At 37.5% G+C, this 27,753-nt stretch overlaps 1 protein-coding gene and 1 non-coding gene across 2 annotated transcripts in view; one reads left to right on the top strand and one right to left on the bottom strand.

The window, feature by feature from the left end:
• Nucleotides 1-25,211, bottom strand: part of PTPRQ (protein tyrosine phosphatase receptor type Q) — a 239,279-nt gene extending 214,068 nt beyond the window's left edge. Inside the window, exons 1-4 of the mRNA XM_067698707.1 lie at nt 24,911-25,211; nt 18,235-18,495; nt 11,638-11,768; nt 11,335-11,464 (exon numbers count right to left, since the gene is read on the bottom strand). Coding sequence (XP_067554808.1) covers nt 11,335-11,464; nt 11,638-11,768; nt 18,235-18,495; nt 24,911-25,211 — 823 coding nt within the window. The remainder of the gene's footprint in view (nt 1-11,334; nt 11,465-11,637; nt 11,769-18,234; nt 18,496-24,910) is intronic.
• On the top strand, nt 13,361-13,467 carry LOC137203112 (U6 spliceosomal RNA). Its single transcript, XR_010932941.1, has one exon. It is a non-coding gene; the product is annotated as a U6 spliceosomal RNA (small nuclear RNA).
• Nucleotides 25,212-27,753: the final 2,542 nt, after the last annotated feature.

The raw sequence follows: 27,753 nt of genomic DNA, 5'->3' as shown, positions 1-27,753 counted from the left end.
GGCCACCATCACCCTGATACCAAAACCAGACAAAGCTGTCATAAAAACAGAAAACTACAGGTCAATACCACTGATGAACAGAGATGCAAAAATCCTCAGCAAAATACTAGCAACCAGAATCCAACAGCACATTAAAATGATCATACACCATGATCAAGTGGGATTTATCCCAGGAATGCAAGGATTCTTCAATATATGCAAATCAATCAATGTGATACACCATATTAACAAATTGAAGGAGAAAAACCATATGATCATCTCAATAGATGCAGAAAAAGCTTTCGACAAAATTCAACACCCATTTATGACTAAAACCCTCCAGAAAGTAGGCATAGAGGGAAATTACCTCAACAGAATAAAGGCCATACATGACAAACCCACAGCCAACATGGTTCTTAATGGTGAAAAACTGAAACCATTTCCACTAAGATCAGGAATGAGACAAGGTTGCTCCCTCTCACCACTATTAATCAACACAGTTTTGGAACTTTTAGCCACAGCAATCAGAGACGAAAAAGAAATAAAAGAAATCCAAATCAGAAAAGAAAAAGTAAAACTGTCACTGTTTGCAGATGACATGACACTATACATAGAGAATCCTAAAGATGCTACCAGAACACTACTAGGGCTAATCAATGAATTAGGTAAAGTACCAGGATACAAAATTTAATGCACAGAAATGGCTTGCATTCCTATGCACTAATGACAAAAAATCTGAAAGAGAAATTAAGGAAATACTCCCATTTACCATGGCAACAAAAAGAATAAAATACCTAGGAATAAACCTACCTAAGGAGACAAAAGACCTGTATGCAGAAAAGTATAAGACACTGATGAAAGAAATTAAAGATGATACAAACAGATGAAGAGATATACCATGTTCCTGGATTGGAAGAATCAACATTGTGAAAATGACTATACTACCCAAAGCAATCGACAGATACAACGCAATCCCTATCAAACTACCACTGGCATTTTTCACAGAACTAGAACAAAAAAATTCACAATTTGTATGGAAACACAAAGACCCCGAATAGCCAAAGCAATCTTGAGAAAGAAAAATGGAGCTGGAGGAATCAGGCTCCCTGACTTCAGACTATATTACAAAGCAACAGTAATCAAGACAGTTTGGTACTGGCACAAAAACAGAAATACAGATCAATGGAACAGGATAGAAAGCCCAGAGATAAACCCACGCACATATAGTCACCTTATCTTTGATAAAGGAGGCAAGAATATACAATGGAGAAAAGACAGCCTCTTCAATAAATGGTGCTGGGAAAACTGGACAGCTACATGTAAAAGAATGCAATTAGAACTCTAACACCATACACAAAAATAAACTCAAAATGGATTAAAGACCTAAATGTAAGGCCAGACACTATAAAACTCTTGGAGGAAAACATAGGCAGAACACTCTATGACATACATTACAGCAAGATCCTTTTTGACCCACCTCCTAGAGAAATGGAAATAAAAACAAAAATAAACAAACAAACGGGACCTAATGAAACTTAAAAGCTTTTGCACAGCAAAGGAAACCATAAACCTTTCTCCCTCAGAATGGGAGAAAATATTTGCAAATGAAGCAACTGACAAAGGATTAATCTCCAAAATTTACAAGCAGCTCATGCAGCTCAATATCAAGAAAACAAACAACCTAATCCAAAAACGGGTGGAAGACCTACATAAGGTCTTAAAAAACAAAAAAAAAGTCTTAAAAAATAAAAGTCTATTTTAAGTTGATGGTTACTTAAGTTTAGAGCACCCTAAAAGCACATTTTATTACTTTCCCCAACAAGCACTTTACACTTTTAACATAATTTTTTACATGTTTTTATTTTGTTTATTGCTTGACTAAGTATTTAGATATATTTTACTTCTTTTGTCATTAAACCTTCATAGTAGCTTTTACAGGTGGTTGATACACTACCTTTACGACACGTTTGCCTTTACCAGTGGAATTTTTTTTCGTAATATTCTTGTGTCTAGTTATGGCCTTTTATGTTTAAAGAACTCCATTTAACAGTTCTTGTAAGGCTGCTTTAGTAGTGATGAATTTCTTTAGGTTTTGCTTGTCTGGGATAGTTTTTATCTCTCCTTAAATTCTGATTTATAACCTTGCTGAGTAAAGCATTCATGGTTGTAAGTTTTTTCCTTTCAGCACTCTGAATGTATCATGCCAGTCCCTTTTGGCCTGTAAAGTTTCTGCTAAAAAAATTCAGTTCAGAAGAGGGCTCCCTTGTATGTAACTACTGTTTTCCTCTTGCTGCTTTTACATTTCTCTCTTTAACTTTTGACATTTTAATTATAATGTGTCTTAGTGTGGACCTCTTTGGGTTCATCTTGTTTCAGTCTGTGCTTCCTGGACTTGGATGTGTTTCCTTTACCATGTTAAAATTTTTTTCAGCCATTATTTCTTCAAATAGGTCTACTAGAACTTTCTCTCTTTCTCCTATTGGGACCCCTTAATATGTAAATATTGGTATGCTTCGTGTTATCCCAGAGGTTCCTTAAACTATCCTCATTTTTAAAAATTCTTTTTATGTTCTGATTGGGTGATTTCCACTACCCTGTCTTCCAGGTGCTGATCCATTCTTTTGTATCCTCTAATGTGCTGTTGATTCCCTCTAACATCTTTATTGGAGTATAATTGCTTTACAATGGTGTGTTAGTTTCTGCTTTATAACAAAGTGAATCAGCTATACATATACATATATCCCCATATCTCCTTCCTCTTGCATCTCCCTCCCACCCTTCCTATCCCCCACCTCTAGGTGGTCACAAAGCACCGAGCTGATCTTGATCTCCCTGTGCTATGCGGCTGCTTCCCACTAGCTATCTATTTTGCATTTGGTAGTATATATAAGTCCATGCCACTCTCTCACTTTGTCCCATCTTACCCTTCCCCCTTCCCATGTCCTCACGTCCATTCTCTAGTAGGTCTGCATCTTTATTCCCATCTTGCCCCTAGGTTCTTCATGACCATTTTTTTTTTTTTTTAGATTCCATATATATGTTAGCATATGGTAGTTTTTTCTCTTTCTGACTCACTTCACTCTGTAGGACAGACTCTAGGTCCATCCACCTCACTACAAATAACTCAATTTCGTTTCTTTTTATGGCTGAGTAATATTCCATTGTATATATGTGCCACATCTTTTTTATCCATTCATCTGTTGCTGGACACTTAGGTTGCTTCCATCTCCGGGCTATTATAAATAGAGCTGCAATGAACATTGTGGTACATGACTCTTTCTGAATTATGGTTTTCTCAGGGTATATGTTCAGTAGTGGGATTGCTGGGTTGTATGGTAGTTCTATTTTTAGTTTTTTCAGGAACCTCCATACTGTTCTCCATAGTGGCTGTATCAATTTACATTCCCACCAACACTGCAAGAGGGTTCCCTTTTCTCCACACCCTCTCCAGCATTCATTGTTTGTAGATTTTTTGATGATGGCCATTCTGACTGGTATGAGGTGATACCTCATGGTAGTTTTGATTTGCATCTCTCTAATGATTAGTGATGTTGAGCATTCCCCTCTAGGGTATTTTAAATTTCAGTTATTGCATTCTTCAGTTCTGCCTAGTTCTTTTTTATATTTTCTATTTTTTTGTTCAAGTTATCACTGTATTCATCTATTCTTCTCCTTAGTTCAGTAAGCATCTTTATGACTATTACGTTCAACACTTTACTTGGTAAATTGTTCATCTCCATTTCATTCTATTCTTTTTCTGAAGTTGTGTCTTGTTCTTTTGTTTGGAAGCTTTTTCATTGTCTCCTAATTTTTCCTAACTCTCTGTGTTTGTTTCTATGTATAAGTTATATCAGCTAATCTCCCAGTCTTGAAAGAGTGGCTTTATTTAGAAGGTGTCCTGTGATGCCCAGTGATGCCATCCTCCTTGGTCACCAGAGCAAGGTGCCCCAGGATTATCTCCCATGTGAGCTCTGTGTGCCCTCCTTTGGTGGTTGGGCCGTGCTTGCTGCAGGCCCACTGATGGGTGGGACTGGCCCCAGCATGACCAGCTGTGAGGCCCAGCTGTGACTGTTGCAGGTATACTGGTATGCAGAACTGCCCCCCCCCCCCAGAGTGGGAGCTGCTTTGGAGGGGCACTGGGCCAGCCAAGGCCACCTGCTGGGTGGGGTGGGTTAGGAGCTACTTTGGAAAATCTAGCCAGGGTGGGTGGCTGGGCAGGACTGGCCTTCGGGGAATACTGGGGCAGGCACATGGTGTTGACTAGGCTGATTGAGAGTGATAGGTAGGTGGAAGGAGAGTTAAAAACTAAATTGCACCCGCCAGCCCTTCCATTCCCAAAGAAAGCTCCACCAGATCCCTGCCCCTCCAGCACACACCCTAACACTAGTCAATGAATCTTCTTGTCTTATGACTTAGCTGCTTTTCAAGCTGCTTCCTCTGCACTGGGACTCAAGAGTCAGCGAGTTTGTGTGTGAGCCCTTCTAGAGCAGAGTCTCCACATCCCATGGCCCTCTGGCTCTCCCATACATAGCCCTGCTGGTTTTCAAAGCCACACCTTATGGGGCTCTTCTACTCAGTGCAGGTCCCTCAGGCTGGGAAGCCCAACGTGGGGCGTGGACCTCTCACTCCTCAGGGTGGACCTCTGTGGTTGTGACAGCCCTCCCACTCGTGGGTCACCGCACTGGGGGTGTGGGTTCTGACTACACTGCACCTCTGCCCCTCCTACCTGTCTCACTGTGGCCTATTCTTTATATCCTTGGTTGTAGAAAATGTGTTCTGCTAGTCTGTAGGCCATTCTCCGAGACAGTTATTCTATACGTAGTTGTAGCTTTTGTGTGTCTATGGGAGGAGGTGAGCTCAGGATCTTCCTACTCCACCATCTGGATCTAGACTCTCTATAATCTCCCTATTTTAAAACCTGCGAATTAGCAAACTTAATTCCATCTGCTTCCCCTTTGCCATGTAATACAACGTATTTCAGGTTCTGTGAGTTAGGCTGCGGATCTCTGGAAGGCCATTATTCTGCCCACTACATCCCTCTTTGTCTTTAGTACCAGATGCCTTAAATAAGTGTGGATTCTTTTTATATCTATCATATAGTGACTAATACTTTGTTTCTCTTATGAACTGTCATTGTTAAGAAGTTCATACTCAAATATAAAACCCAGATGTACTAATTAGTTCATTTCAAATGTCTGGTAATTTTACTGCTCTGGTTCCTTTTAGGCTGTATTGATTCTATAAATTATTAAACTTTATATTGTTTTTCATTTACAGGAAACACCTTTTGTTATATCTGCTCAAATTCTAATGACTCTATAACCCCCATCACCCACAGACCCACGGCCACCACTTTTACACTACAAGCACAGTTGACTGAAACTGGACTGGGTGTCTACAATATGGAATAATCACAGTCTCTTCCTTGGGAATTTAGGGAGCATATCTGTCTTTCTCTGTGGTTCATAATGCACCATGTGTGCTTAGAAGTTGTACATGGCATTTTTCCACTCACCACATGGATTGCTTAACAGAGAAAGCTGGTCATCAGGAAAAATAAATAAATAAACTACGGCTGATGAGCACAAAGAAGTAGACAGTAAGAAAACAATGCATGGGGCCTCAGTAGCCTTAAACATCTGATTCCAGTTCTCCCCAACACCTTGTTATATTCTTTGCCTTGGTGTCCATGACGCACTCTTTCATTAATAAATTTTTATTTCTTAAACTATTTCAGGTTGTTTTCTGTTATTTACAACTAAAATTACCATCTCCTACCACTATGAAAGTATAGAAAACTTGTTTGCCCACGTAGAATACAAAGCAATAGTGCTATCTCCAGAAGCTTACTCTCTCTGCAAGCCACACAATGCAGGATGCAGGGTGTGTATAATATGTCCTCACGTGATGCCAGGTCACATTATTAACAGCAAAAGCAACAAAAACGTACGCATTTACCTCACAGACACAGTTGAAAAGCAGCCTCTCTGTACATCTTTCTCTCCTACCCTCTGGGCTGCAAGTCTCCACTCTCAACTAAATCTGTAGAATGGAGTTGAAAGGGAGCCTGTGACACATCACCTGTCTTTAACTTCTGGAATCTTCGTTGTGGCCAGTGCTGTCACAGAAGCACTATCTTCCAGCACCAGCATTTCTTTATGCACGTTTTTGTACTACATAAGCACGTGTCTCTCTCCATTGAAAACCCGAACTCATTTAAAGTCAAGTACCAGCTTTTACTCAAATTTGAAAACCTCCCATGACAACTTTGTACTTTTAAAGCAACAAATAGAAAATTTACTTTGGAGGAAAACCTTATAGGAAAGGAGTGGTACCATAATTTCTTAAACTGTTAAGAAATGTAAAATGAAGGACAAAAAGGAGAGAAATAAAGGCCTCAATAAACATCAAGGTTGCATGATACCAACTTTACCTGAAACCTTTCAAAGCCTCCTTGTGGGAGTTTCCAAGACAAATATATTGTGTGTTCTTCCTGCCCCAGAATCAGCAAATCTGATGGTGGGTCTGGATCTAGGGCAAGGAAATAAGACACGGAAATGAAAGCTTTGAAAAAAAAAATTTTCTATCATCATGTTATCTGTACTGGACTGATAAACTTGAGTGTCACACTATGGAAGACAGACATGATACGCAGGTTTTTCTAGTCAGTTTAGCACTATGTGATCTTGCGCAGGCTGTTTACCTTGAGTCTCAAGTCTCCTCATCTCCACAAAGCAACAGGAAAACAAATTTTCTAGAAAGCCTTTTTCCACAATAAAATTATATAAAGTATGGATTTTCATATTTATTTTTGTCATAGCAGAATTCAGTATGAAGTTATTACAAGTGAGATTTTTAACTTAGAATTTTATGCACTGCCTAAGTTAAGAGATATATCTAGCCCCCTTCCTTAAGTTTCCAAACTCCTTTTCCCTTTAAACATTTTATCTGAGAAGGTTCTAGAAACTTATTTTTTCAATTCAGTAGCATGTCTCTATTTCTAATTTATAGAAATTTCAAATGAAATGTAGCATTTCTTTCCTTAACTGGAAGAAATGCCACATTAAAAGTTTATTGGAATAATCTCACATCTAATATTCAAATTCTGTGTGAGATTTTTTTTGTACTTACTTACTTATTGATTTAAGTCTATTAGAATTCAATCCAGTGGTAGATTTAAACCTGCGTCACTGATTCACAATCCTTTTTATTCTATTTTTCTTTGATGTATATTCCCTTTCAACTGGAATTAACTTACTATTTCCCCAGAGTCCCTAATATTTTAGCTTTTTTTTTTACATTTATTAATATTCCATCTACTTCCAAATGGATTTGAGGTAGCTTGCAAAAAAAGAGAGGTACAAAAAAGACCAAAAATTATTAATATACAATAGAAGACAAAAGTCAAATTGTAAAGTGGGAAGGGTTGTGGGGGGGAAGTTGCCAGGTTTGTTTGGGAAAACACAGCCAAAGCAACAACCTCTTAAAATACAGAATGTATGGACTTCTCTGGTGGCGCAGTGGTTAAGAATCTGCCTGCCAATGCAGGGGACACGGGTTCGAGCCCTGGCCCGGGAAGATCTCACGTGCCACAGAGCAACTAAGTCCGCATGCCACAACTACTGAAGCCTGCACACCTAGAGCCCGTGCTCCACAACAAGAGAAGCCACCACAATGAGAAGCCCACACGCTGCAACGAAGAGTAGCCCCCATTCACCACAACTAGAGAAAGCCCGTGCACAGCAACGAAGACCCAATGCAACCAAAAATAAAATAAATTTTTTTAAAAAAATACAGAATGCACTGTTAAATCTAGGGTAGAAATGAAGAGCTTGAGGTCCAAATAGAATAATGATTTGCACAAAGCCACAGAGCTAAGAATGGGTAGTGTCAGTCCTACCTATAGCATAGTAGTGGCCTTTCCACTAAAGCAGAGTGGTTATAAGGACAGAATTTGATGTCAGGGAAATATGGGTTGAAATCTGTCATCCTATATAAGCTACTGAAATTCTCTAAGCCTCAGTTTCCTCATTCGTATAAAAACATGCATCTCATCATTATTAGTAGAATGAATATCATGATTGAGAATTCAGTGACATAAAGCACAGAAAATGCCAGCAAAGTGCCTGACAAAGAACAAGCACTCAACGTGATGATGATGACAACGGTGATGATGCCAATGGTGATGATGATGCTGACAATGATAATAACACAACCAAATCTAAGCAGCAATCTAAGACGCCTTCACTGATATAAAACAGGAACTACCATTTTTCCAAAAAAGGTTTTTCTCATCTATTGCGGATGGTTCTTAGGATGGTCTTTGTGAGAGGCAGCAGAGTGTCGTATCAGTTTGAGAGTTAGATACCTGGGTTAAATCTCACCGTCAGTAATGAGTTATTAACGCCTATGAGCCTTAACTTACATTTTAGATAACTCCAGGAGATTCAACACAGTAACTTAAGCACATAGTACCATTGCTGCTATATAAGTGCTCAAATTTTTTAGTTTATTTTCCAGGAATTGATTTGACTGTTGCTGCATTTTCCAGTGCTTTCCCATCCTCCACACTGCAAATCCTGAGAGGAAGCCTCCTCTCACACTGATAAGGCATGGGTACTTAAGCACACATTCGACTGTGACCCACAAGTGACAGGGCTCTTTGGAACATCTGTATATGTTCAGGGCAGGCATACGTGTAAGTGATGCTAATAAGGTCAGAAGAGGCAAACTGAACCCAAGAAATGCAACTGAAAAGACAGTGCTGGACTTCCATGGTGGCGCAGTGGTTAAGAATCCACCCACCAATGCAGGGAACACGGGTTCGAGCCTTGGTCCGGGAAGATCCCACATGCCGCGGAGCAGCTAAGCCCGTGCCCCATGACTACTGAGCCTGCGCTCTAGAGCCCTCAGGCCACAACTACTGAAGCCCCTGTGCTCCACAACAAGAGAAGCCACCGCAATGAGAAGCCCGCGCACCGCAACAAAGAGTAGCCCCCGCTCTCAGTAACTAGAGAAAACCCACATGTTAACAGATATAGTCAAAATATTAGAAAAATATTGAGTATTTCAAGATGACAATACCTTAGGGTTTCAGAGTACTTTGCTCTTTTCACAAAGAGCTTTGCATTTGATTTTAGTAACAAGATTTTATACCTAGGCAGGAATAATTATTCTCACCGTTTAAGTAAGAACCTCATAGTTTTGCCCAAGGTCACATAGTCTTGCCCAAGGTCACAATAAATGATAGAGAAAGGAATATAATGCAGGCATTCTCCATGTAAATGAAGTACTCCTTCTCTTCAAGCCATAATGTCATAAACCACTTCTATATTGATTGTTAACTAGATATTGGCTTTAAACACAACTATTTTCCCTTAACCCATGAAAAGTTAATTAAATATAAAATGAACTTACAAGTGCTAACCATGAGGACAGTAGGATGGCTTCTCTTTAGTCCCTTGGTAGCTATAATGCTAATTAAAAAGTCAGTCCCTGGAGAAAGGCTGTTAAATGAGAATGTCCTACGCATTAAAGAAAAATCAAACATTAAGATATTTAGCTCAGAAACATTTGGAAAACTCCATCTTCTCACACTATTTGCAGAAAGAATTTTATATATAAGTTTTGGTTTTTTATTGTCTATTATGGAAACAATTTGCTACGCTTACACACAAGCAGTTACTGAGAAAGCATAGCTTCTTACGTGGAGAAATTTAAGTCAAAAAGTGTGTATGTCATACATACAAGCATGATGAAATCATGAATTAATTCATTACTATCTATTAGCATAAATAATTTGGTACTGTAGATCAGATTTAGTTATTCCTATCACACTATAGTCCAAAAAGTTCTCTTGAAAAGTTTTCTAATTTCTATTTATACTAAACCACTAACATAGCTTTCTAACAACACATATAAAATGTTCATCTTGTGTTCCATGTAACTTGATATAATTTCTTTTCAATATTTTCATACCTTTTTGTGGAAGGCAGGATTTCTTCTTTCATTAAGCTTTCACTGGATATTGAAATAATGTATCCATCCAGAAGACTTCTAGCTGAAGGCCAGCTAACGGTTACTGCATTTGAATTCCTACTGTGATTCAGAAATTCAACCGCACTTGGGGCTATATCATTTAAAACATACACATAAAATAACATTTTTTATCGTACAAAGCACCTATTTTATAACCACCCTGAAATACTCTCAGGATTTGTTTGACTCTTTGCAAACTCTGAGGGTAACCAAGACATTCCTTTTATTCCTCCTGGTAGATATGAGAAGTTAAAAGAGTGGGGCGGAAAAAACAAACAAACAAGAATCATTGTAAACTTTGAAACAGAGCCGATATGTACCCCAGCAGTGTTGTACCCAATATTTCCCCTGCTTCTATAATGTAGGAAGAGGCGATATCTTGGTCTTGTGTAATCACCAACCTCAGAAATAGTTAATGATTTTTAGGACTCATTCTAATTAAATACCAAACAGTGACAAGGTTAATCAGCAGGGAAAGTTAACTGCAATCTAAATATGAAACGCTTCCTTTATTTTCTGAAAAAAAATGTTAAAATAGTGTATAATATATATTTTGTTGCCCCTTTAAAATTCTCCCATGTATAAGAAACGAACAAAATTGCCACGATATTCTCTCTCAATTCCATTCTATGTTATTACAGTAAAAGAATACCAGACATGACCAGTTTCTAAATACATCAATCAATGTTCCCATACCATCCATGTCAAGAATATCTAAAATAGTTATATTAGTAGAACAGTTGACAATTTTACTTCACCTACATTTGAAAACGTACACATTTTGCATACACCCTTCCCAATCATCCTTTATTTCATATGACTACCATGGAATAAATCACCATCTGCCACTGGGAGTAAGTTGCTAATGCTGGGGAAATGGCACTTCACTGTCTGTTTAACTGAACAATGGAAAAATTAAATCACAAATGGAGACTCTGGCCAGAACCCAGACAGTTAGCAACTCTATTGTCTGGAAACAGACACACAAAAGAGACTGTGCTAATTCATACAAGGGGAAATAGAAAAAGAGATAAGAGGAAATACTGCCTGCCCATTAAGAAAATTTGAGAAGAATGAACTATTTATTAAATCTTCCCTATAAGAACCAAATGAATATTTGAACATTGAAACTTATATGTCAATGGTACCTCAATCAATAAATAAATGAATTTTTTAAAAAGAAAGAAAATAACACATAAAACCAAAGCATTTTTATGGAATCCTTCTGATTATCTTAATAAAATATTTTTGAAAACTGGAAATTAAAAAAAATATTTGAACACTGAATAATAACTAAAGTGCTTACATAGGCTGTACCTGTCTGTACTTCTTTTATGTAGGGAGAACTGTCTTTAAAACCTTCTTTTTCAGTGCGAATTGAAAAGGTGTACACTGTGGCAGGATCCAGGTTAGAGAATGTTGCTGCTTCTTGAAATACTTTCTGGACCTATTGATCCAAAAGAATAACTTACCAAGTGTTCATTTAAGAAATGCTCCACCATCAAACACAAGCAAAAAAAATGTTGGGGGTTATTTAGTTTCACTACTACCTAATATAAGAATGCAGCAATACTGGCTTCAGAATAAAAGTTATTCCTCTGAGAACCCCTTTTAACGTACCATGAAAGCAGCAGCACAGTTTATGCATGTGATTTCATAATGCTGAAAATTCCCATCAGCTCGATTCCAGAGAATTTCAATGGAAGAGTTTGTAACTTTGCCCTCATGGATATTCGATGGTGCTTCCAGACCTACCCAAAATACACGAAACACTTAAAATTCCTCCTGCATGTTTTCTAACCGGGTTTTTTTTATTATTATTATTTACCCCTTTAAAGGGAATAAAAAGCACAGTGTAAAAAAGGACAATAGTTTAATAATTAATTATCTATCCTAATTAAAAATAGCTGTTTACACATGACAGCTTATAAAATATGATAATCTATTGCAATACTCAGAATCACTGTAAATACCATTACATGCAGCTAACTTTGATGTTGCAGTAAAAACTACATAACAGCAAATTCACAGGAGTAAATGTACAATATTCAAAGGAGGAAAAAAGAATTAAAGCTTTCTGAAACTATTAGCATAAGCTGAAAAGACAACAGAGAGAGAAATATGAAGTATACACAAAGAAGAATCCCTTTGTATCAAATACTGGATGAAGTTAAAAACAAATTTTATCTGATGAGTTTTAGTGTTTAGTTTTCCCAGTTTAAAGATCTCATCTAGCATAAAGGAAAACAATTATTTTAGATAACCTGAAAAATGTCAGCTTTAGACAATTATCTCATATATTGGTATTTCTGCTGATTGATATAATGACATTGATATAGATGATCAAGTATAAATTATTTTCAAAGAAAAGAACTGTCAAATAGAATGCTGCCCACAATGATTCATAATATAAGAGAGACAGAGAATACAGATACAAAAAGTTACAAAAATTACAAGCAGAAGTAAAATAAACATATACTGAGCTGATTATGAACATGTTAAAATGCTACTGGAATAACGTGATTTGTGACATCAATTCGAGATTATTTTGTGGAAAAAATTGAGTTTAAAGAGTAAGGGAAGGATTACAATTTGGGGGAAGAAGACTCGTAGTGGTATAATTACATATGTGAAGATTTATAGTCAGGAAGAGCAAATCATTAAGAATCTGGACATTTATTTATATTTATATTCAGAAATATGTTTTTAGGACACCACATGATTTTTATATGGCATTTATTATTCTTTGCCATTTATTTCTACATCAAGTAGATGGATATCTTAGAAAATTTCAAGTATCCCAAAATTTCTAAATTAATATCTGTAGAATTTTTGAGTGACTTAAAGATAAATCAAAATCAACATGAATCTGAAAACGTAAGTATTGGTATGAACAAATATTAAACATATTAATTCAAAATATTCAAAGAGGTAAAGAAAATACAAGCTAGTTCTTTCTAGACAAATGGCAGCATGGGATGAGCAAACACACACTTAGATTATATGCTTTGAGAGACACTATCAGGGCCCCTACACTCAAAAAATATGATCTAGATTTCATAATCTGCCTAAATATTACTCACATTCCTCACTCGGATTAAGTCATTGAAAATTCTGATTAATATGCAAGTATTTTTTTTCTGTTAATACGTAAGAAAAAAATTCATGGCTTACTAATTTTAACAAGGTTAGCTCTATCTGCATACTTGGGCAATTAAAGATCAGGCTCAGTAATGAGGTTTTTGCAAATGTTTTAAAGGATCTTTGAAAACAACTGTGTTAAAGTGAATGTAGACTACTAATTTGAAATGACACACAAAATCAAAATCAAGAAGCAACTTTGGTGCTCTCTTCGGCAGCACATATACTAATATTGGAACAACACTGAGAAGATTACCATGGCCCCTGCACAAGGATAACACGCAAATTAATGAAGCATTCCATATTTTTAAGAAAATGGTACTAGGAACATACATGTCGATAATTACCTTAAATGTAAATGGATTAAATGCTCCAACCAAAAGACACAGACTGGCTGAATGGATACAAAAACAAGACCCATATATATGCTGTCTATAAGGGACCCACTTCAGACCTAGGGACACACACAGACTGAAAGTGAGGGGATGGAAAAAGATATTCCATGCAAATGGAAATCAAAAGAAAGCTAGAGTAGCCATTCTCATATCACACAAATAGACTTTAAAACAAAGACTACTACAAGAGACAAAGAAGGACACTATACAATGATCAAGGGATCAATCCAAGAAGATGTAACAATTGTAAATATTTCTGCACCCAACATAGGAGCACTTCAATACATAAGACAAATACTAACAGCCATAAAAGAGGAAATCGACAGTAACACAATCATAGTAGGGGATGTTAACACCCCACTTTCACCAATGGACAGATCATCTAAAATGAAAATAAATAAGGAAACACAAGCTTTAAATGAGACATTAAACAAGATGGACTTAATTGATATTTATAGAACATTCCATCCAAAAACAACAGAATACACTTTGTTCTCAAGTGCTTATGGAACATCATCCAGAATAGATCATACATCGGATAACAAATCAAGCCTTAGTAAATTTAAAAAAACTGAAATCATATCAAGTATCTTTTCCCACCACAATGCTATGAGACTAGATACCAAGAAAAAAATCTGTAAAAAATATAAACACATGGAGGCTAAACAATACACTACTTAATAACCAAGAGATCACTGAAGAAATCAAAGAGGAAATCAAAAAAAACCTAGAGGGCTTCCCTGGTGGTGTAGTGGTTGAGAATCTGCCTGCCAATGCAGGGGACACGGGTTCGAGCCCTGGTCTGGGAAGATCCCACATGCCGCGGAGCAACTATGCCCGTGAGCCACAACTACTGAGCCTGTGCGTCTGGAGCCTGTGCTCCGCAACAAGAGAGACCACAACAGTGAGAGGCCCGCGCACCGCGATGAAGTGTAGCCCCCGCTCGCCGCAACTAGAGAAAGCCCACGCCCAAAAACGAAGACCCAACACAGCCAAAAATAAATAAATAAAATTAAAAAAAAAAAAAAGTACCTAGAAAGAAATGACAATGAAAACACGATGATGCAAAACCTATGAGATGCAGCCAAAGCAGTTCGAAGAGGGAAGTTTATAGCAATACAATCCTACATTGGGAAACAAGAAACATCTCAAATAAAAAACCTAACCTTAAACCTAAAGCAATCAGAGAAAGAAGAACAAAAAAACCCCAAAGTTAGCAGAAGGAAAGAAATCATAAAGATCAGATCAGAAATAAATGAAAAAGAAATGAAGGGGCTTCCCTGGTGGCACAGTGGTTGAGAGTTCGCCTGCCGATGCAGGGGACACGGGTTCGTGCCCCAGTCCAGGAAGATCCCACGTGCCGCGGAGCGGCTGGGCCCATGAGCCATGGCCGCTGATCCTGCGTGTCTGGAGCCTGTGCTCTGCAACGGGAGTGGCCACAACAGTGAGAGGCACGCGTACCGCAAAAAAAAAAAAAAAAAAAAGAAATGAAGGAAATAACAGCAAAGATCAATAAAACTAAAAGCTGGTTATTTGAGAAGATAAACAAATTGATAAACCATTAGCCAAACTTATAAAGAAAAAAAGAGAGAACACTAAGATCAATAGAATTAGAAATGAAAAAGGAGAAGTAACAACTGACACTGCAGAAATACAAAGGATCATGAGAGATTACTACAAGCAACTCTATGCCAATAAAATGGACAACCTGGAAGAAATGGACAAATTCTTCGAAAAGCATAACCTCTTGAGACTGAACCAGGAAGAAATGGAAAACATAAAGAGACCAATCACAAGCACTGAAATTGAAACTGATTAAAAATCTTCCAACAAACAAAAGCCCAGGACCAGATGGATTCACAGGTGAATTCTATCAAACATTTAGAGAAGAGCTAACAGCTATCCTTCTCAAATTCTTCCAAAATATAGCAGAGGGAAGAACACTCCCAAACTCATTCTATGAGGCCACCATCACCCTGATACCAAAACCAGACAAAGGTGTCATGAAAAAAGAAAACTACAGGCCAATATCTCTGATGAACATAGATGCAAAAATCCTCAACAAAATACTAGCAAACAGAATCCAACAGCACATTAAAAGGATCATACACCATGATCAAGTGGGGTTTATCCCAGTAATGCAAGGATTCTTCAATATATGCAAATCAATCAATGTGATACACCAAATTAACAAACTGAAGAATAAAAACCATGTGATCATCTCAATAGATGCAGAAAAAGCTTTTGAAAAAATTCAACACCCATTTATGACAAAAACCCTCCAAAAAGTAGGCGTAGAGGGAACTTACCTCAACATAATAAAGGGCATATATGACAAACCCACATCCAACATCGTCCTCAATGGTGAAAAACTGAAACCATATCCACTAAGATCAGGAACAAGACAAGGTTGCCCACTCTCACCATTATTAGGCAACACAGTTTTGGAAGTTTTAGCCACAGCAATCAGAGACGAAAAAGATATAAAAGAAATTCAAATTAGAAAAGAAGAAGTAAAACTGTCACTGTTTGCAGGTGACATGATGCTATACATAGAGAATCCTAAAGATGCTACCAGAAAACTACTAGAGCTAATCAATTAATTTGGTAAAGTAGCAGGATACAAAATTAATGCACAGAAATCTCTTGCATTCCTAAACAATAATCATTAAAAATCAGAAAGAGAAATTAAAGAAACACTCCCTTTTACCATGGCAAAAAAAAAAGAATAAAGTACCTAGGAATAAACCTACCTAAGGAGACAAAAGACCTGCAGAAAACTATAACACACTGATGAAAGAAATTAAAGATGATACAAACAGATGGAGAGATATACCATGTTCTTGGATTGGAAGAATAAACATTGTGAAAATGACTATATTACTCAAAGCAATCTACAGATTCAATACAATCCCTATCAAACTACCACTGGCATTTTTCACAGAACTAGAACAAACATTTCACAATTTGTATAGAAACACAAAAGACCCCGAAGAGTCAAAGCAATCTTGAGAAAGAAAAACGGAGCTGGAGGAATCAGGCTCCCTGACTTCGGACTATACTACAAAGCTACAGTAATCAAGACAGTATGGTACTGGCACAAAAACAGAAATACAGATCAATGGAACAAGACAGAAAGCCCAGAAATAAACTCACACACATATGCTCACCTTTTTTTTGGTAAAGGAGGCAAGAATATACAATGGAGAAAAGACAGCCTCTTCAATAAGTGGTGCTGGGAAAACTGGACCGCTACATGTAAAAGAATGCAATTAAAACTCTCTCTAACACTACACACAAAAATAAACTCAAAATGGATTAAGGACCTAAATGTAAGGCCAGACACTATCAAACTCTTAGAGGAAAACATAGGTAGAACACTCTATGACATACATTACAGCAAGATCCTTTTTGACCCACCTCCTAGAGAAATGGAAATAAAAACAAAAATAAACAAATGGGACCTAATGAAACTTCAAAGCTTTTGCACAGCAAAGGAAACCATAAACAAGACGAAAAGACAACCCTCAGAATGGGAGAAAATATTTACAAATGAAGCAACTGACAAAGGATTAATCTCCAAAATTTACAAGCAGCTCACGCAGCTCAATATCAAAAAAAACAAACAACCCAATCCAAAAATGGGCAGAAGACTAAATAGACATTTCTCCAAAGAAGATATACAGATTGCCAACGAACACATGAAAGAATGCTCAACATCATTAATCATTAGAGAAATGCAAATCAAAACTACAATGAGATATCATCTCACACCCGTCAGAATGGCCATCAAAAAGTCTACAAATAATAGATGCTGAAGATGATGTAGAGAAAAGGGAACCCTCCTGCACTGTTGGTGGGAATGTAAATTGGTACAGCCACTATGGAGAACAGTACGGAGGTTCCTTAAAAAACTAAAAATACAACTACCATACGACCCAGCAATCCCAGTACTGGGCATATACCCTGAGAAAACCATAATTCAAAAACAGTCATGTACCACAATATTCATTGCAGCTCTATTTACAATAGCCAGGACATGGAAGCAACCTAAGTGTCCATCAACAGATGAGTGGATAAAGAAGATGTGGCACATATTTACAATGGAATATTAGCCATAAAAAGAAACGAAACTGAGTTATTTGTAGTGAGGTGGATGGACCTAGAGTCTGTCCTACAGAATGATGTGAGTCAGAAAGAGAAGAACAAATACCATATGCTAACACATATATATGGAATCTAAAAATATATATACATATATTGTCATGAAGAACCTAGGGGCAGGACAGGAATAAAGATGCAGACCTACTAGAGAATGGACCTGAGGACATGGGAAGGGGGAAGGGTAAGCTAGGACAAAGTGAGAGAGTGGCATGGACTTATATACACTTCCAAATGTAAAACCGATAGCTAGTGGGAAGCAGCAGCGTAGCACGGGGAGATCAGCTCAGTGCTTTGTGACCACCTAGAGGGGTGGGATAGGGACGGTGGTAGGGAGGGAGATGCAAGAGGGAAGAGATATGGGGATATATGTACAGCTGATTCATTTTGTTATAAAGCAAAAACTAACACACCATTGTAAAGTAATCATACTCCAATAAAGATGTTAAAAAATAAATAAATTAAAATTTTTAAAATTTTGAAAAAAAGAAGCATCTTAGACAAGTCCTAAAATACTTACATGTTTTTACTGCTGGCACATAACACATATTACTTAATTTAGTCCCACTGATCGTAGAAACAAAGAAATTATATTCTGTGCCTGGGGTTAAATTGTCAACAGTTATTTTATTGTCCTGTTTCAAAAACCTGGTTACATTTGGCCCTCTGTCACTTGCAATATGTATGCCATCAAACACTCCAATATCAGGCATCTGAACATATAAGATTACAGAGGTACTATGACTTTCATAAGGGATAACAATTTGAACTGGTTTCGGCTCTGAAAGATAAAGAGAGATATTTATAATTAGTATTTTCTTAAAACTTTCATATTTCTCTATATTATGTCTAGCATGTTGTAGAATTTGTGAAAAAATTAAATGCCTATATATGAAACTTATGTTTACTAGGTCACCACTGGACAGAGGAATAAGGTGTACATTCTGAAAGACTGTATGTACCTATATATTGAAAGGACCTAATTAACTTTCATTTTTTGATTCTCATTAACAGTCTGAAAAAAACATAAAAATCTGAGATTTTCCCATTTTTTTTCTTTTTATCTATTTATTAAGAAAATACTTTTGAAAACCTATATACTAGGAGGAGTGCTCAAATAAAGTAAATAAGGCCAGATTCCTGCTTTCAAAGAGTTTCCAATTTCAGAAAAGACATGCATAGATCACTAACTATAGAGTCCCAAATGGTTAGAGTGACATGAACAAAAGGCTGTTGAGAATAGAGGAAGAAATCAACAATTCTAGCAGAGATAATTGGGGAAGGCTTTCCAGAGTCGATGATGATGTTTTATCTGAGTCTTATAGGATAGTACAAGTCTACCGGAAAGAGTGTGCGTGGTGGGAAGAGGTAGTCAGGAGGGAATCCCAGACCAAGAGAAAAGCATTAGCAAGGCCTGGAAACCAAAATGGGCATCATCGTGTATTCAGGGAATACCAAGTTCTTCTCACTCTTTACTAGCAGGGCAAGTTACTAGTCACTAGTCCTTGGCAACTAGTTTCCAACTTCTAGTCTTTGGTAAGTTACTTAGTCACTCTGTGCCTTGGCTTTTTCATCCCTATAATGGGAAGGACATCTATTTTGCAGGGTTCCTGTGACAATTAAGTGAGAGACTGCATTTATGCATAAAGTGCTCAGAGCAGTTCCAGGCACAGGGCAGGCACTCAGGGTGGTTCAAGCACAGGGTGTGTGTGAGGAACAGGGACCGGGCATGAACGGGCCACCTCTGAGGCTGGCCGCTGTGAGAGGTTTTGCATGCCATGCTCTCGAGATCAGACTTTATCCTGTCTGCACAGCGACTGTGAGCAGACGTTTCATTTCATTTTTAGGAACATGGTTCTGGCAACAGTTTGGTGGAAGGATTCATTTACATTTCATACTCTCCCTAACCTCTATTAAAGAGCTTTATTGTACCACAACCCTCTATTCTGCTATTTAGAGCAGATTTGAAATTTTAGGTGACTTCTAGTCACATTATTTTTCCTCAGGTCAATTTTAATTTCAATTCTATTTTTAGATTATTGGGACACCATCTAGTATATCCTTAAGTCTGTCTTCTTCCAAATAGATATCTTCTATCTTCTTCTAAAATATACATTCTGAAAAAGTTTTTTTTCCTTCCAGAAAATGACACGGCCTTTCCTTTTTTTTTTTTTTTTGGTGACATCTGGTTTGATGCAATGGAACTTGTTCTAAGTCACTGTTAGAACAGCGACAATGTGATCTGACAATGTGATTCTGTCACTTTACCCAGAGCCAGTACTGTCTAAAAAGATTTAAACACACATCTGTAATTAGAAATATAGAACACAAAATCTGTGCAATCTCTCCCCCAATTCATTCAGCTGTAATATATAACTTTCGTTTTCTGTTCTTGGTGGTTATGAGGAAACATTCAATATACTAACCATAGCACATTCTATATGGTATATTACTGGGTTTCAAGGCACTTTCACCCTGTTTTTCTTTTTCCAGTTCTGATTACTTTTCTTTTTCTGTCATCACTAACATTTTTGGTGGGTTTCCTCTTTAAATTCCTTACAGCTTTCTTCGGCTACAAAGCTCTCACAGTAAGCATGGTTTTGCAAGACATTCCCCAAGTATCCAATCCATCTGAATCTGTGGGCAATGATCTATGAAAGCTTCTAAATGTACTCTGAGCAACAATTAAAGACCTGCAGATTGGAAATGAGTAACGGTGCCCTCGTGGAGAAAATTCACTTGCATGCTCTTGGGTGCTGAAAACATTTTCTAGGGAGAGACAAGCCTTTAAATAGGCATAGTTTACTCTAGGTTCTAAAAGTATACAGAGTCAGCAACATTCCCTCCAGGGGGTAAATATAAGGTTTTACATCAACTCCACTTGTCCAGGGAGATATAGTCAACAGTATTAACACATGACATGTTAAAGCAGAGGGACACCAAGGCTGGACAGGTGTAGAACAGGATAAAGTTATTCCTTCTCTTCAAAACTATACCCTGAACTTCTGAAAACTCAACTGGGAGAAGATTTTGCCATTTCTGGTGGATTCCAGTGGGTCTCCACCTCTGTGACCATGACCTCCATCCTTACCTATTTTCCTGCAAAAGCTTTTTCAGAAGAAGTGGCAGCCCTGAGGGCTGTATGAGTTTTTTTCAATATGAGATAAACTGAACTAGGCCAAATTCAAAGGTTTTTATTATAGGTAAGTTAGAATGAGGCCTCAGAGATGCCCAGTCTATCTTAAAATTTATTCTTCTAAAAACGAGAGGAAAAAAAGAAAACTCAAACACCAGCTCTCCTACAGATTTCCTTCCCTCAATAAAACTTGGATGTAGCTAACTCCTTAGACAAAGAAAGACCACATAAATAGCTAAAACAGCTTTACTAAGAAATAAAAATTATAACAACCTCAAAGACTCTCAGAGTGCTTGCTTGGTATCTGAGCCCTTACATTATATTAACTTCATAAAGTAGATAAGATTATTATAATTCCCATTTTAGGGAGAAGAAAACTGAGGACCAAAAAGGTTGAATGACTTTCCAAAAGACATAAACTGATCATCGTGGAGCTGGAACTGTAACCCAGGTAATCTGGTTCCAAGGTCTGTTGTCATAAGCACCGATTTCTCTCAAAGTGCACACTTTATAGTTCAGGCGCACAGTAATAACTGGTGATCAAGTTTTGTTTGGTTGCTTTCAGGATAACTGAGAAAGAGACAAAGAGAGAAGGTTCAAAGGGGAAAGGAAAATACAAATAGGATTATAAGAAATAATGGAATACTTGAAAGAACTAGAGAAAATTCACCAGAAGGAAAGAAAATATAGACACCACAAGCACCTAATGGGTGTTTCCAAACATATGATGGACTTTTACGTGAATCAGGGAGTAGATTTGCTTTGTGATACTCTGGAGAACAGACATGGCTCCAAACTAGAGGAAAATTACAGGGATGCATTACAAAATGATCAGAGGAATTACGTATCTTATGAGAAAATCTCTGTTCTAACTTCAAACCCTAAAATTCTATTATTCTTCCTAGGATTTATAAATATTAATCCATGTTTCAGCATCCATTTGGATAGTGACTTTATAAATAAGTACTTGAATTAACCAGAGTCGAGAACTATGCATACACCTGAAGACAGACAGCCTAATAAGATTTCAAAAGAGCTCACTGTATAGAAAGGATGGCAAAATTTGGTTTTAGATGGTAGATGGGCTGAAATATGCTAAGCTCCCTACAGTCAAAGAAGAATAAGACTTTAGAGATGAAAACCAATTTAAAAATATACTCAGTGGGGACTCCCCTCGTGGCACAGTGGTTAAGAATCTGCCTGCCAATGCAGGGGACATGGGTTCAATCCCTGGTCTGGGAAGATCCCACATGCCAGAGCAGCTAAGCCTGTGCGCCTCAACTACTGAGCCTGTGCTCCAGAGCCTGCGAGCCACAACTACTGAGCCCACGCACTGTAACTACTGAAGCCCGTGCGCCACAGCTACTGAGCCTGTGTGCTGAAACTACTGAAGCCCACGCGCCTAGAGCCCATGCTCCACAACAAAAGAAACCACCGCAGTAAGAAGCCCGGGCACCACAACAAAGACTAGCCCCCGCTTGCCACAACTAGAGAAAGCCCACATGCAGCAACAAAGACCCAGTATATATACATATATACATATACATATATATATACCCAGTATATATATATATATATACAAGTATATATATATATACACACAACGAATATATATACAACGAAGACCCAGTATATATATATATATACACAAGTATATATATATATATACAAGTATATATATATATACAAGTATATATATATATATACACAAGTATATATATATACAAGTATATATATATATATACACAAGTATATATATATATATATATATACAAGTATATATATATACACACACACACACACACACACACTCAGTGATTTAAATCTTGTGGAGCAAAAACCTAGGCCCTGAGACAATATGGGGAAAATCTAACCTCATACTGGTAATAACTGGTAATGATTGGTGGCTCTAAGACTACAGTTCATTTTCCACTTATGCATTAATTTTAGTACTTCTGTTCTGACTATAAATTTGCATTGGGTCGTTTAATAGACATGAATTTTTTTTTTTTTTTTTTAGCAATATCTCTTTCTTAGTTGTCTCCTTTTTCACAACGGTTTCCTATTATATTTATCTTTAGGTAGGTTTTCACAAAAATTTAAGCTTGAAAGTTATGGAACTAAATTTAGATTTAGTCTTTGGAAGTTAAAACAGGAGGATCTGATGCTGGTTGAGTGCAGACCCTGCTAAGACACAATTTTTTGAACCAATTCACTTTTTCCATCAGGCTGCCCTTTTTGTTAGCCAAAAGGCCTGTGAGCTCCAATGAGCTTTCCTTCCTCACCGTCACCACTATCCACCCAAATTAGTCAACTAAAAACCCCAGTTTCTCCCTTACTTATCACAAGCACTCCAGTGTGAAAGCTCAGACTTCTTACTTCCATAATATAAAATATATCTTCTATTTTCCATCTGCACTTCCCCATCGTGTCCACCATAATCTTTTGCCTATATTCTACAACACCCTCTTACCCAGTTTCCCTACTTCCACTCCCACTCCTATAGAAATCATTCTTTGCACATATCAGGAGAGACATTTTTGTAACATAGGCCGCCTTGTCACTCTCCTGCATAAACCCCTCAATGGCTTCCCATTGCCCTCAGAACAAACTCAAAAGCATGGCCTACAAGCTCTATGTGCTCTGACCACTGACTACCTCCCCAATACCATTTCCTACTACCCTTCTCCCTCTTCCTTAGACAACACTTATCCTGGCCTTTTTCTTCTCAGACACACCAAGCTTTCTCCTGTTTTACAGCCTTCATGCCAGCTGTTCATGCCTAAAGTACCCTTCCTCCACCTTGTTCTGCTCCGGCGCCTTCTCACGGTTTAAGCATCCATTCAAATGAAACTCCTTCTGTTACAGCCCATCTCCAGTAGAACCCTCCATCCCACTTCAATTACTCTTGTAAAACAAGGAATGTCACTTGCCATACTGTTACACCAGGATTAAGTCATCAGCCACTGCAGTCGCTGACCTACGATACACCCTGAAAGGAATTCAGGATAAAGAATGGGAGGAAGCACTCTGTGCTTTGGGAAAACAGGCCCTTAAGCAGTTAGATATATTTCAGGAAAAATTTTTATGAACCCATATTCTTACATCGTCCCATGCTCAGAAAAGCACTAAAATCATTAACTGAGATATCTGTTCCTCATGACTAGCAGTAACCTTCTACCAAGACGTATGCTTAATTGCATGCACCTCTTAGCCAAAAATCACATATGCTATACTGGCCTCTCCCCCTACCTCTTTGGAGCAGTTCCTCAAAGCTCTCTGAGAGGCTGTCTCCCAGGCTACAGTCCTCAGTAAGATCCCCAAATGAAACTGAAACTCACTGTTCTTATGCTTTATGTTTTTATTTCAGTGGACACTCTCTGACATCACTTTTCTCTTTTCCTTCTTAACACTGACCATAATTTATAAATATCTATAAACATTATTTCGTGTATTTACTTTTCATTTTTTCCTTTTCTTTTTTCCTCCTTATTAATTTTTCAATAATTACTTATTGAGTATATTAATTTTATTTGAGAAAAAAATGGAAAATTTTTGTTAGTCCTAAACCTTTTATACACTGTCAATATTTCCGTCCAATGTGCTGCAGCATGCCTTTGTGGATGCAATAAAAATTATAAAGACGTCCAGTTGTATGTCAGGCACTGTTCTAAGTCCTTACATTTATTAGATCAGTTATTGTCAGGACAACCTATGAAACACACACTATTATTTTCTCCCGCTTTACAAATGTGGAAACTGAGTCATAAACAGGTTGAATACATTGCCCAGGGTTACTCAAATAGCTGAACCCAGATTCAAACCTAGGTAGTGTGGCTTTAGGATCAGGTTCTTAATCATAAACAATGCTGCCTTTATACAAGCACAGGACATTTTCAGGATACAAGAGATGCGAACTGCTCCAGATCCTGAAGCACACTAACAATCTATTTATTGTAAAAAGATAAAACCTGCTACCAGAGGGCTCTTTCAGAAACTATTTTACAATACGCCCAAATCAGCAAGTATCTGTTAAGAATGAAAAGTACTTGATTCTCACTTAGAGTTTGTTGAATAGTGACCAGCTCGCTCAAGTTCCCATTCATTACTGTTGCCATTCCAATGTCATATGTCATTCCAGGGATTAAGTGATCAACCTTGACTCTATTAGCATCCTTTACAAAAAGCTTCCTGACTTCTCTTCTATCTGATATGGATGTGATTTGAATGTAGACCTCGTGGCCGTCTGGTGGGGATCCCCACTGAAGAATTATACTGTCTTCTCCCACATCTTCAAGTTTAGCATAAACTTCCTGAGGTGGATTAATACCTTCGAGAAATAGATAAATGGATACATACATTTTAGTTTATTGTCAGCGTTATTCATGCTGAGTAAAAATATCTCAGTTCAATACTAATTCATGTTTAAAACGTAACAAATCCTCAGGTCACCATGTCTTGAAAAGGACTAAATCTTAGAGAAAAATATGTCTTTGTGATTACTATACAAGTATTGGAGAATTTTCTTGATACTGTTTTGTAATAACCAAAGAAAATACTTTGGCTTATCTCCTTACACAATTTATTTGAATATCAGGCTTGGGGATTTTCAATACTATACAATTCTCTGGAAATTGTAATGTCTTCCTTTTAGTCTCATTGTCTTGTGTTACACGCCTCCCCTAAATTTTTGATAGTTCTCAGGTACAATGATCAATCATTAGTTCATGTCTATAAGGATAATTATGCAATTTTAAACTGTTCAACAGTTTACTTTAAATAATCTTTAAAGAATTCTCTATGATATTCAAAATTACTTTGTTTTCAGAAACTATAAAGTGATTTTTAATCTGTTTTGAAGTTCACCTCCTTAGAAACACAATTAAACACCACATTTTAATTTCTTAGGAAAATATTCTGGGTCAGACCCATCGTCTATTCATTCCATACCTTCAATTCACAAAATTGGAGCCAGCCTGACTTTAGGTGTTGAAATTGATTATGTACGTAAAATTATCAGAAAATGCCAGAATAGTCCAATTAGAAAACTGTTCACAAGATTCCATGGTGAAACAGCTTCAGATATTTTTTTCTTACATACCTACAAAACTTATGAGTCTGTTATAGTCCTATAATTACTCAAAGAATTTTCTATCCATGCCTGTGCATTTTTATGGGAGAAAAGTCCATTATTTTTTCCACATTCTCAAAGGCTCCATTAACCCAGAAGAGTTAGATTTTATTGAATATAAATATATTCTCTATATCAAGGCCTTTCATGTTGTGTGCCTAGCTTACATTTTCTAAATTCTCACTACATTTCCCCTGTCCTCTAGCCATGCCAATCTACTCCCCATTTCCTACTGGTTCAGTTGTCAGTCTCATCAAAAAGCCTTCTCTGGTGGCGCAGTGGTTGAGAGTCCGCCTGCCGAGGCAGGGGACACGGGTTCGTGTCCCAGTCCGAGAGGATCCCACGTGCAGTGGAGCGGCTGGGCCCGTGAGCCATGGCCGCTGAGCCTGCGCGTCCGGAGCCTGTGCTCCACAAGGGGAGAGGCCACAACAGTGAGTCCCGCGTACCGCAAAAAAAAAAAAAAAAAAAAAAAAAAAAGCCTTCTCTGACTTTCCCAGTTATGGTTAGATAGATGCCTCTTCTTTGGTCTTCACCATCTGTGCACATGCTGTTTGCCCTACTCACAACATCCCTCTGCCTCCCCATTGCCACCTGGTTCACTCTTACTCTTCCTTCGTGACTCAGTGCATCACTCCTCCAGGAAGATTTTCATAGCCATCCCTGTACCCCAAGTCTGGGTTAACTGACCCCTCTCTATGCTCCCACAGTACCAAGAGCATAAGCCATACAATAGCAATTATAATACAGCATCATCCTTTTTTAAAAATTTGTCTCACTCCATTAATATGTAAGCTCTCTGAAGGTAGATACTAGTCTTATTCACCTTTGCATTTCTAGTACCCATTGCAATTCCTGACACTGAAACATAATCTACTGAGTGAATAACAAATGAAAAAAATGCATATTGCTTCAACCTCAGGAAAGTAAAAGAGCACTGGATTACTAAATCCTAGACATGCACAGCTGTGTCAGCTTAGAGTCAACATACATAGCAAATGACATAATTAAACGTGCAGACTCACATGTACCTTTCTCCTGTCCCTATTAAACAAATAGGGACATACCATGGAAGCTTTTTTTTTTAAAGCTTTATTGTGACTTAATTCAGGTACCCAAAACACCATTTCAAAGAATATAATTAAGTCATTTTTAATATACTGACAAGGTTTTGAAAGCATCACTATTATCGAATTCCAGAACATTTTCATCACCCCCAAAATAAACCCTATACCCATGAGCTGTCACCCACCACTCCCTTCTTTCTCTTCTCCCATTCTTGGCAACCACCGATCTAATTACTGTCACTATGGATGTGCCTATAGATTTCATATAAATTGAATCATACTACATGTGGTCTTACGTAACCAATTTCCTTAATATCGTTTCAAGGTTCATCTATGTTGTAGCATGTATCAGTACTTCACTCTTTTTAACTGCTGAATAATGCTCCACTGTAGAGATACACCATGTTGTGTTTATCTATTCATCAACTGATAGACATTAGGGTTGTTTCCATGTTTTGCTTATAGGCTATGAACATCCATATAAAGTTTCCTTTGTGAACAACTGTTTCCAATTCTCTTGGATATATAACTAGGAGAGGAATATCTGAGTCACATAATAACACTATGTTTAAATTTTTGAGAAACTGCCAAACTGCTTCACAAAATAACTGTACCATTGTACATTCCCACCATTAGTACAGGAAGATGTCAATTGCTCTACATCTACCATGGAAGATTTTAATGTGACTTCAAAATTAATGAGTCTGT

The sequence above is a fragment of the Pseudorca crassidens genome, chromosome 11 (genome assembly GCF_039906515.1).
Source record: "Pseudorca crassidens isolate mPseCra1 chromosome 11, mPseCra1.hap1, whole genome shotgun sequence".
Taxonomy (NCBI): domain Eukaryota; kingdom Metazoa; phylum Chordata; class Mammalia; order Artiodactyla; family Delphinidae; genus Pseudorca; species Pseudorca crassidens.
This window is presented reverse-complemented; position numbering and strand designations above follow the sequence as displayed.